At 39.6% G+C, this 11,997-nt stretch overlaps 1 protein-coding gene across 4 annotated transcripts in view; it reads left to right on the top strand.

Annotated features, from left to right (window-relative positions):
* The first annotated feature begins 209 nt into the window (after positions 1-209).
* The window catches only part of LOC131221089 (chromatin modification-related protein EAF1 B-like), a 32,474-nt gene continuing 20,686 nt past the window's right edge, over positions 210-11,997 (top strand). The window contains exons 1-9 of one of the 4 annotated variants that reach the window (XM_058216201.1): positions 210-541; positions 6,826-6,951; positions 7,108-7,162; positions 7,240-7,337; positions 7,427-8,864; positions 8,960-9,079; positions 9,361-9,645; positions 10,842-11,033; positions 11,303-11,383. In XM_058216201.1, coding sequence (XP_058072184.1) covers positions 537-541; positions 6,826-6,951; positions 7,108-7,162; positions 7,240-7,337; positions 7,427-8,864; positions 8,960-9,079; positions 9,361-9,645; positions 10,842-11,033; positions 11,303-11,383 — 2,400 coding nt within the window. In that variant the 5' untranslated portion in view covers positions 210-536. Of the gene's footprint in view, positions 1,262-6,734; positions 6,952-7,107; positions 7,163-7,239; positions 7,338-7,426; positions 8,865-8,959; positions 9,080-9,360; positions 9,646-10,841; positions 11,034-11,302; positions 11,384-11,997 lie in introns of all 4 variants that reach the window. The other 3 variants (XM_058216202.1, XM_058216200.1, XM_058216199.1) reach the window with 3 other exon arrangements.

Below are 11,997 nucleotides of genomic sequence, written 5' to 3'. Positions count from 1 at the left end.
CACAACATTATAAGCTACACGTATATCACAGTGGCCCATAGAGTTTACTTATTACGCTACTCAGTACGGAATCCACGTCGTGGAGCAACTTAAACTCGCGTCCCTCAAGTAGCACACACGATTCGCACGCGCGCATGCAAATTTAATTTAATTTTTTTAAAAACGAAAATGACGCCTATGTCCCCACAAGCTCTATTTCGTTGAAAAAAAAAAAAAAAACGGAGAAGAAAAAGGGGAAATAATGGTTTTCTCGCAATAATCCGGCATTCCCCAAAATCGCACGACGATTTCCTTCTTCCCTCCTTTCTTTCGATCCCTCCTTCCAAACCAAGCCCTAGAAAATACAAAAACCAGAAGAACCTCTCTCTCTCTCTCTCTCTCTCTCTCTCTCTCTCCCCAAACCCTAATCCCCAAATCATCCTCCTCTGTCTCTGAACCCTCGAAACCCTAATTCCTACCCTTCTTCTTGAAACGCTAATTCCTGCCTTCCTCTTGAAACCCTATTCCCAAGGACTGTCGGAACTCTTCCTTCGCGCATGAGGTAAGAAGAAAATGCGAATTCCTTCAACTCTATCATTCGTGGATTGCGTTTGGTTCTTCAACTGCTTCAAACCAATGCCATTTCGAGTCTGAATTGAGAAGAACGTGGAAATTAGGGCAATTTAGCTTCGAAAACCTCACTCCATCTCTCCCTCTGCCTCTGTTTTGTATGAAGAGGAAGATATTTCTTCTTCCGTTTTTTATAGTTTCTGTTTGAACTGGATTGGTTTCGGAATGTAATATTTCTGTGAATTGCGATTCATTTCGTTCCGGTTTTTACTACAATTGCGGTTTCGTACTATTAGGGTTTTTGCTTGCATTATTCATTGCACTGATAATGGGAAGTGAAGTTCGGTAGCAATTGTGAATAGCAGTGGTGTGGACACTGACTTGCATTTTCTTTGGAGCTGCTTGGTGTTGTGTCTGTCGAAGATCCTAGCCGTCCGGTCTTGGGCCCTTCTCTAATGTCGAATGTGGACCATTGCTGTATTTTGTTTCTCAACTGCCTATTTGGAGGACACCGATTGAAGGGTTAGGATGGTCCCACTGGGGCAATTTTCGGGGAGATGGTTCATCTCTGTTGGGTCTACTAGATCGGTGGTGTGGATTGCCAAACCATGGGCCCACCTGTAGGAACTCAAGGCTTGAGGACGGCATACATATTCTCGGCTGAGGCGTGTATCATTTTGCTTGCCTCTCTACAGTACGCGGATTCTTCAAAGTAGGTAACATGTCCATGGATGCATCTATGTCCGCTACTTCATTGTCCAGGGTAAAAGTTTACACTTTGTCTGGGAATCACAAGTCTCTCCCATCTGTGAATGATTGATCAGATAAAACGGTGCTTCTGTTTTGAACCATTGGCTGTTCAGGTGGGGCCCACTTTTCAATGATCTAGGCTGCCCATTGTTAGGGCCCATTATGATTTGGCATGCCACATAAAACTATCTATGCCAGTCAATAATAGCTGTCTTATTGGCAAATGGATGGTTTGTCTAATAGTCCATAATGAACGGGAATAGAGTAACTGGTTGTTTTGCTAGAACTTTTGGAAGGAGGATCTTTAGGCATGGTGAATTCCTGATGAGCCCACCACATGAACATTTTGGATCACAGAGAGGTGGGGCCCACCTTCACTGTTACTGGAAGCAAACAAGCTGTTTTAGTTCCTCCTGATGTTATATGTCTTTTTTCTTCCAAAGGCTGGTGATGAAGGTTTGACCTAGATAAGGACTATTTCAAAGGTGGACCTTTGGTTTTGTTTTTGTTTTTTTTTTTGGATCCAAGTAGAGGAGGTGTCACTTGGAGACTCAATTGGGCATTGTGTGTATGTTCTGTTAGCTGAAGCTAAGTATCATAGTTGTAACCTCTCTATATTTGTGTAATAAGATTATTGAATCGCATGCGATAATCCGGTTGGTTGACCAGGACTTGTCCAATTTGATCCAACCTAGTACTAGTAGTACCTTTGTTCCATTCTTCTTTTGCTTCATCTATTGGTTTGAGTCATTCATAGTGTTTTGAGGAATTGCCTTCTTTCCACGGAAGTCTGGGTTGAAGGTGATTTCATGCACATTGTCATACGGGCTAAAGCTTGTTAATCCAAACCACCTCATCAAGATAATCATCATTGATCAGTTGGGATGCCTAAGCTATGCCTCATGATTTGGTTTCTTCATTGCCACCATCATCATCATCTAAGCCTTATCCAAATTAATAGGGCCGGCTACATGAATCCTGTTATGCCATTCCAATTTGTCAAGGGCCAAACCTTTAGTTAGACTACAGGTCATCATCTTTTCTTACTACCTCCATCCACATCCTCTTGGGCCTTCTCCTCGCCCTTTTAGAGCCTTCAACTTGTACTAACTCAGTCCGACACACTTCTTGGTCTTTGTTGCACACGACCAAACAATCTAAATCTACTTTCCCTCATCTTATCACCTATTGGTGCTACTCATGTTCTCTCAAATGCATTCATTTCTAATTCTGTCCTTCCTTCTCTTGCCACTTGTCCTTCTCAATTCTCAACATCCTCATTTCAGCTACACCCATCCTATGAACACATTGTTTTTTAATTGCCCAACATCATAAAACATGGCTGGTCTTATAGTTATGCTATAAAATTTCCCTTTTAGTTTGACCGGTACATGATGATCACATAAAACTCCAGAGGCACATCTCCATTTGTTCGACCCAGCTTGAATTCTATGGGCAACATCCTTTTCAATATCTCCACTCTCATGAATTACTGACCCAAGGTATCGAAAGTGGTCATTTTGGGTAACTTCCTAGTAACTAATTCCTGATTCACTCCTATTATTACTAAATTTGCATTCCACATACTCTATTTTAGGTCGACTAATTTTAAATCCTTTAGATTCTAACATCCCTCCATAAATCCGTGCCTTTTCAATCTATGGGCAACTCATTCATAATCAATGCAAAAAGGTATGGGCTCAATGCTTTCCCTTGGTGTAAGCCTACAATAATTGGTAACTCACTCATCTGGTCAATAGTGGTCCCCACATTTCTTATGTTTTTTTTTTTTTTTTTTAAGAGGTAACAAAGAAATTTTATTGAAGACTGTGAAAATGGGAAAAATACAAAGATAAAAAAGAAAACCAAGAGGGAAAATCAGTGAGCTTAGCTGATTTAACATAAAAAGCCCATTCCGAAACTGTAGATGTAACCAAGCGAATAGTTTCCAAAATCGTGCATTCTTTGTTTCGAAAGCAACGATGGTTATGAGCCCTCCAAATAAACCAAAAAATTCCGGTCGCAACGAGTTTCCAAATGGCTTTCTGTGACTTTTCCACACCACTCCCATGCTAGGCCCACAATAACTGATCAACTGACTTAGGCATTACCCACGTGATATGAAAAGTGCGAAAGAAGTGCTCCCAAACTCGCCGGGGCGAAGGCACAATGGATGATGAGATGGTCAACGGATTCTGTTGCCCTCATGCACATGAGGTAGATATTCGGAAAGATGAGAGACCTTCTTTGAAGGTTATCTATTGTTAGAACTCTTTTCTTGCTCACAAGCCAAACGAACGCTGCTATCCTTGGGGGAGTGCCATACGACTAGTGGAAATAAGGGAAAGAATGTGATTGACTGGAGCAGGAAGGCTGAAGCCGGAGTAGCAACCCATATAACGAGTGCACATAGAAACGACCGGAAGCATGAACTTTCCAAACCAAAGAGTCTTCATCTTGCTTCGAGGGCATGATAAGGTTCAACAAATTGAGAAGAGTGAGAAGCTCATCCAACTCCTCATTTGACAAATTTCGCCAAAAAGGGGAGACTAAATTACAACAACACCGAGATGAGAGAAACATTGATCCACCATGACGAACCGGTCGGGAGTGAGCCTAGCCAAACCTTGTAAAAGATCTTGGAGCGGAATATCTCCACACTAAGTGTCCAACCAAAAGCGGATACGGTTACCCTTTCCCAAAGAGAAAGCAATACCCGTACGAAAGAGATGATCGGTAGCAGAAATGGCTTTCCAAATATGAGAAGCATGATAAAGTGAAGATGATTTTGTACCTCAACCGCAAGGTTGAACATCATATTCAGAAACAATAATCTCTCTCCACATCTTCCTACTCTCAGCCGCGAATCTCCAATTCCATTTACTTCTCCCTCATACATATCCTTAACAATGTCAATATATCCTCGTGAAACTCCTTTCTTTCCCAACTCCCACTAGATTAACTCTTTAGAGACTCTATCATATGTTTTCTCTAAGTCAATAGAGACCATATGGAGATTCTTCCTCCTCTACCTATATTTCTCTATCAATCGTCTAAGTAGGGAAATAGCTTCTGTGGTAGACCTCCCAATCATGAAACTGAACTGATTTTCTGATATGTTTGTTTCCTGCTATAGTCTTTGCGCAATCACTCTTTGCCTAAGTTTTATATTATGGCTCATAAGTTCAATACTTCAATTCCATGATAGTTAGTGCTGCTATGTGCCTCCTTTGTTGTTATAAATATGTACCACGGTACTTTTCCTCCATTCGTTTTGCATGAGATAAGCTGATCATGAGGCGGGTCAATAAACAAAAATAGGGTTTCAAAGAACTTATATTTTACTGGCAACTCTACCCCTCTGGCGATATCTATTCTTTTTGTTTGAGGAAGTTATGTTATTGATTGAAATGGAGGTCCAGTCTATTACCGATGCAGTTTCTTTATCATCATCAAACTGCATTACTCTATAAACTGATCTCTGAGACCTGGTGCTATTTACTTCTCCACACATTTAGTCAATTGAATTATTGTTACTTTTTATCAAAAAATTCTACTTGGGGGTCCTTAATCCTAAAGAATGAGATGGCTTGTAACATGGATTCATGAACTTGTGTGGTGGTTAAGTTTGGGAGAATGTTCAGACCAAATAATGTCTTATGGCGATCCATTGATGTCTCAAGGCATTGAACTTCTGATCAGAAAAGCAGATATCTCAAGGAAGACTTATAAATTAATGCTGTCCCATTTATCTTTCGTGGCCAAAAAAAAAGAAGGAAAAAGGAAAAAAGAAAAACAAGGAGAAAGATGATAAGGTGCTCACATTTTTGATGCTTTATGAGGCAGAAGAGAGTGAGCGATCTGATGCCTTGTTTTTCATGGCTTTTTGGAAGCAGTTAACTTAGATCTGTGTATATAATGTTTCTTGGCAATTGGCATTCCGAACGAGCTCTTTTTCCATAGACACGGTCTTAATTTTGACTAGGAATAGTGGAGAATCTTCAAACCTTGTGGATTTAGTGGTGTAATTTGTTGTCTGAATGTTGTGAAGATTGAGACCATCAAGAATAAGATTTAATTCTCAATTCAAAAGAAAAAAAAAAAGGAACAGAAAGAATAGGTTTAATTCTATTTTGATATGGATATCTGCCACCAATCTATGGATTGAAGATGAATCTCATACTGTTGTTAGGTCTAACTGTGCTTTCCATCTTGGTGTTGTGCCTAAATTTTCAATCAATGTTAGCGCTGATAATAGTATGGGTCGACCTGCTAGCCAACCGGCCCAAACCGCTTAAAAGACAGTCGAATTTATCGTGTTTAGGGTTGGGCTAGGTTAGAAAACATGAACAATTTATGTAAATGGGTTGAGCTCAGGACCTCGGGTTGAGTTTATTAACTTTCTGGTTGAGCTTAGTTTCAACAACCTTGTGCTGTTTAGGTGGTAGAGATGCTTGAAACCTTGCTAAAAGTTGCGATCAATTTCCCCCCTATATGATTTTGTGATAGGTGGGTTGGGTTGGGTTGGGCCCGAAGGAATTTGCTCATGTGTCAGATCCGTCATTTCATCATAGATCACGGGACAGGCCTGGCCTAGATTCTTTACCCATTTATTAAATGGGTTGAGCTCGGGCTGAGTTTGACCTGTATGAAGCTGAATCCGACCCATTCCCAGTTTGTTGATTTTTTACGAAATTCATGAAGAGCTACCTTGTGATATTCAAATATTTTCAACATAATTAGCAATAGCATCCTATCACTTCACATGCTGTCCCTCCCACTAATTGATTATTGCCACCTTAATCACTATTGCTTTGTGTTTTGTATTCAAATCGTTAAGATCTCTAATGTCACAAATCAGTTGTGGGTGCTCTAGATAATCCACAGTACAAAAGCCTACAATCTCAAAAGTCCATTGGGTCGAGCTGTTTGATGGCTCACCTAAAATTGAAAAATACTTGCAATTAAAAAACTCGATAATGTTTAATTAATTATTTTAAATATAAAAAATGTATTGTAGAATGTTTTAACGAAGGAAAACTTGATATCATTAAAAATAAAAATAAAAATTAAAAAAAAAAACCATGGAAAACTTGATTTGTTGAATGTTTGACTCGACTCGAGAAACTTGATGGAGATGAGTTTATCTTTCCTTTAATCCATATGAGATTGCTCATACCATTTTCAGTTGTTGGTTTGGTTAGTGAGACTTTCTCATTGTTCTCTTTAGTACTTTGAAATGTATCTTTCGTTATGGTATGCTTTTCTAAGATCAAGCAACTAGTCCTTTATGAAGAAATCAGGTAACAGGGTGCCCTTGCATCATCATGAGCCATCCAGGCTAACATGAACTTTGACTTAATTGTTAGATTTAGCTCACAGAACCATCTCTTTTGCTTCATCACTCTCAGTCTCACTATTTATCTTTTGACTAGTAAAAATTGGAGGAACTCTTGATCATACGATGGGAGATTGCTGTAGAGATACCTATTGAAGAGTAAGTAACGAAGAAATGCATGGACACAGCCCAGGGTCTGCTCTCTTATTAAATGCGGAGGTTGATTCCATGGGAGGAGTCATTGATGGAGTAGGCGTAGATAGCAAAACCTCTCCCCGCCGTGCGGCCATCGAAAAGGCTCAAGCAGAGCTTCGGTAACACTGGAATAACATTAGTTTGCTTCTTCTTCTTCTTCTTCTTCTTCTTCTTCTTCTTCTCTCTCTCTCTCTCTCTTTTAATTTTTTTTTAAAATTTATTTTTTATGTGGCCATTTCACATGGAAGCTTTGACTTGTTATTTGTTGATTGTAGGCAAGAGTTTGATGTGCGTGAGGAACGGAGAAGGGAACTAGAATTTCTTGAAAAAGTAAGATGGTGGGATGCATTCGTTACTCAGTTTTCATGTATGAAATTGATGTTAACTGCACATTCTATCTCTTGTAGGGGGGCAATCCACTGGACTTCAAACTCGGTCCCGCAACCTCAATCAGCGTACAGTCTACTTCACTCACAGATCAGCTTGCTGAGCACTATGTGATTAGGTACTATCCCTCTAAGTGCTCATGACAAGATTGTTAGTAACAAATACAGTCTCTTATGGGTTGACAAGTGGTTTGTTTTGGTCTTGTAGTGAAGCAAAAGGTAGCTTTGCATTGACTGCCTCACCTCATGGAGATTCTGTCGACAGCAGCGGGAGACCAGGGGCTCCTCTGGGTCGGGAACCAAATATTGCTGATAATCTTTTACTTTTCGATGGTGAAAATGATACTCTTGATGGTGAGAGGAAGGGTGTACATCCCACTAGAAGGGGTAATATCGCCTCATCAGAACAGTCTTCCCAGCTGGATGGAAGTAATAATGCAAAGGAGTCGGAAGACTCGGCAATATTCCGCCTTGGGGTGAAAGGCCAAGCATATGCTCGAAGAAATAGATCCAGGTCAAGTCGTGATGCAGTTTCAACTGATTTACATCCATCTGGCCATGGTAATGGATCTTCCATTTTTCCTTCTCGCCACGGTTCAAGGGATGCAAAGGGTTCATTATGTGAAGTGCACATGGATAAGGATCACGCGGTTTCTTCTATTTGTAACTCGAAAACAACAAGTCCAAATGGTAATGTGGTTTCCAAGATCCTCACATCTGATAATCAAATGGATATGGAGTTGGATGCTGTTCAGGCTCATGATGCAATGACTGATGTGCCTAAAGTTCGACAGTCAGAAGACAGGGTAGATACTGGAAAAACTGAACATAATCAACCTGTGTTAGTTGGAGAGAGGGAAGATGGAGTTTCAGTTAGTCCTGATCGTGTGTCCTATGCAGCTAAAGCGAAGACAGAAAATTTCTCTAGTGTTGTTGGTCAGCTTAATGGGTTTAGGACTTCAAATAGAGATGGCACTGACTTGGAAAATGAAGGTCAAAATAAAAGAAATCACATTTTTGATTCTGGGCCTGCAGTTACTACAAAAAAAGGGTTAGATTCAGAGTTCTCTTGTACCCGGGTTCGTCATAGCTTAGATGGAAATGTTGTCACTGACCAGTGTTCAGTATTAAGGAAGATTAGCAGCAGTCCTGATGGAAGTTCCAAAGAACAGGCTCCAGCTATTGAAGGGACCTCTTTGGTAAAAGACGCTAACCAGGTTAAAGAAAATGAGTCCAAAGCTTGTGAGGCGCATGCTGTTGCTGATAATGATGTTAACCTCAGCAACTCTGGAATTCAGATCAAGATTGAAGAGGAGATATGCCATAGCAGATCTAATTTGCATAGCGAATCGAAGCCTGCCACCAACACTGAGGGCATGGAGCTGACAGATCATCTTATTTCAAAATTGGAAGGAAATGTGAATAATTCATTAGGTGATAAATCCAATTCGAAAATTACAGGTTTGTGCACTCAAGGTAGGCCTTTATGTACTTCTGTTTCCTCCAATGTGGAGCCTCCAGAGACCACCGTTCCTGCGAAGGGGTCTCCAGCTGCATCTGAGCTTCAAAACTGTACAGAGAGCTGCTCAAAGCTAGTGGACAAGATGCATGAAGATGCTATTTTGGAAGAGGCTCAAATGATAGAGGTTAGTCCATTGCTTGTAGTTCCAAGTTCTGATTTGTTAAATGCAACTACTATTAGTTTTAGCTGGGAAGTTTTGACTTCGATGTTAATGTACAGGCTAGACTTAAGAGGGCTGGCGAGCTATCCTTTAGTAGTTCCCCTTCAGTGAAACGGCGGAAATCTCACTGGGATTTTGTCCTTGAGGAAATGGCATGGTTGGCGAATGATTATATGCAGGTCTGCCTTTCAGGAACGACCCACTACCTGTTTTTTGTTTATTTGACTTTAACTTTTCAATGCCATTGTCAATCTAATATAGAATCCATGTTTGACCCTGCTTATTTAGAAGGTTTCTTTAGACCTGATTATTTCACCGATTTATATGTTATAGTTTGAGTTTAGCTTGTGATTTGTCATTAATCTTTCTTGTGATAGTGGAAGATGCATTTTCATCTTTAGTTACTGCAATACTGTGTCTGTCATCCTCACCTCTTTTTTCCTATTAATTCCTTGAATAGGAGCGTCTTTGGAAGACAACTGCTGCAACTCAAATGTCTCACTGGGTTGCTTCTACTGGTCGGTTAAAATTTGATGAGGCAAATCTATGTCGGAAGCAGAAGAAAGTGGCTCGCATTTTCGCAAAGGCTATCCTGCAATTCTGGCATTCAATGGAGGTGCTTCTAAAGAGTAATGATTCAGGTGTTCACCTTGAGGAAGAATGCGATTCAGCTTTATTTGGATTGCGGAAGGCTAAGGTTGGGGCAGCTGTCAAAGACAAGATTGAAGAACACGTCAAGTCGCTGGTTGTTTACTTTGTTCAACTACTGCCATGCTATTACTTTGGATTTGCTCTTTAGATATTTATGTTTAAACTTTAAAGGACTTTTTCTGCATCGTTTTAGTTTTTACTGGTGGATATGATTCCAACTTTTATGGTTCTCTACTTTTGACTTCTCAAAAAAGAAAAAAGAAAAAAAGAGAGGATAAAAAGAAAAAGTAAAAAAGAAAAACAGGAAAGAAAGAGAAAGAAAAGTGTTAATTCTAACTTGTTTTCTTTGACCATTCATTATTATCATCAAAGCCTTATCCCCCAACTAATAGGGGTTGGCATTGACCATTAATTTATATACTCAATAAATAGCTGAACTAGGACAGTGGTGCCATGGTATTACAGGCTGGCATAATTTAAGACAGTTTATTTCCCGTCGTATTATTCCTATACCCTCTCGCCACGTCTACTCGAAGGAACTGCTAATAAAGCATGTAAAAAAATGTATGACTAAGTTGACAATATATGGATTAAGAATAATGTGTTGCCTTCACGTCTGCATGACTAAGAACATTTTTGCATTGCGTTTATATGTGACCATGCATTCTTACACATTCTTTGGGCATCCTTTCATGTCTGATGTAGAAGGCTTCTTGTTTTAGGGCTTCAGAATGGGTTACTCTAGTTAAAAAATGTTGCAATGGTGCTGCCTCTGTTCTTGGGCATCGAGGCATTTCATCTCTAAAGGTTTTGCTTTTATGTTTATTTCCAGGATATGGCAATTTCCTGTAAACTCTCCTTAATGACACTGGGATGTGTTTTGTTTTTTATTAATATAATTAACTGAAAAATTTGACACTCTAACCCGAGGCAAGGAAAATGAAAACCCCAGCTTAGAGGTCTAGGTCCATATCACATTGCCATTACACTGGAACTAGTCTCCTTTATTGGCTGGTTTCAGACGTTCCTGCATGCGTGTCAACGTGGTTTTGTGGGTCCAATTAAAGTGTCCATGTGGCATGAATCTGTGGTTCTATATGAAGGAACATTTTTTGTTCTTTGGTTTACGTTTACGTGATTCACCAGTATCCATCTTTTCATTCAATTTCATAGTTCATGATTCATGCATTACTTGAATGAATTGGATGCACTTGCTTGTTAAGTTGTTTGTTCCTTACTTGAATACTCTGTAAACTTGTGATGGGTATTTACTGATTCTTGCTGTTGCAGGGGACTGGCAAAAATTTGGAGGAGAGAGATTCTGGACGAAATCTCCGTTTTCCACTTCAGAGATATGCCGTAAGGTTCTTGAAATATAACAGCTCCTTGGATTGTCCTGTTCAAGCTGAAGCACCAACCACCCCGGAGAGGATATCCGATGCCGGCATTTTGGAAGTGACATGGGAAGATCGATTTTCAGAAGTATGGGCTGGTTCTTTTCTACTTTTTTGGTATTTAGCATATCAAGTTTGTTGTTTCTGAAGGCTGATTGGTTGAAACCATGTCTATCGTTTTCAAAGACTTTACATGTGTTTATATTTTTCGTTCTTTGAGGATGTTAGACATGGCAGGTAGAACTTCTGTCCCTAACTTCTTGTCTTCATTGTAGCTCGTGCTATGTGGCTACACACCTGGTTGCTTATGAAACATTAGACACTGATTTTATTTATTTATTTATTTATAATTGTCAGGAAAGCCTCTTCTACACTGTCCCCCCTGTCGCGATGGAAAACTACAGGAGATCTGTGGAATCCTTTTGGGCAAAATATGAGGTGAGCGCATGCTGGCAAATTGTTCTTTATGCATCTTTGTTGTGTGAGAAATAGCACTGGCAATGTCATCCTTATGGATATCTATTTTCAATATCTTATGCTTGCCAATGCCCATACTTGATATGTAAAAAATCATTTTGACTATCCGATCCTTAGACATTGAGATTATTCCTGGCTATATTTGTTCTTTCATTTGTGTTGTAGTTGTTGTATATAATCAGTAACTGTATTATGTGTGGCAACAATGCCACCTTGTTTTCTGTGAAACTGCTATAGTGAACATGCACATTGATTCGAGTGAAAACCTGGCTTGATTGTCTCCATAACTTCGTTTTCTTTGCCAAACCTTGCCAAAGAAGGGAGCTAGGAGAAGATACTTGTATTAGGAACTGCTTCCCTCTTATTTGATGTATTTATTGTACTACTTTTATGTCTCGGGTTTTCGTTTCTACTTAACTTTCTTTGTACCATTTCTTTTACTTTTGATTGAAAAAATAAAATTGAACATTATTCATAAAAAGTTTTTTTTTTTTCATCCTTATGGTGTCACCCGTTAAAAGGAACACTTTTGGTGTATGACCCATCCACATATGCATTTCTTATTTCCTAATTTC

This window comes from Magnolia sinica, chromosome 12 (assembly GCF_029962835.1).
Source record: "Magnolia sinica isolate HGM2019 chromosome 12, MsV1, whole genome shotgun sequence".
In the NCBI taxonomy this organism is placed as follows: domain Eukaryota; kingdom Viridiplantae; phylum Streptophyta; class Magnoliopsida; order Magnoliales; family Magnoliaceae; genus Magnolia; species Magnolia sinica.
The sequence above is the reverse complement of the archived record's forward strand: the minus strand, read 5'-3'. Positions and strand labels throughout refer to the sequence as shown.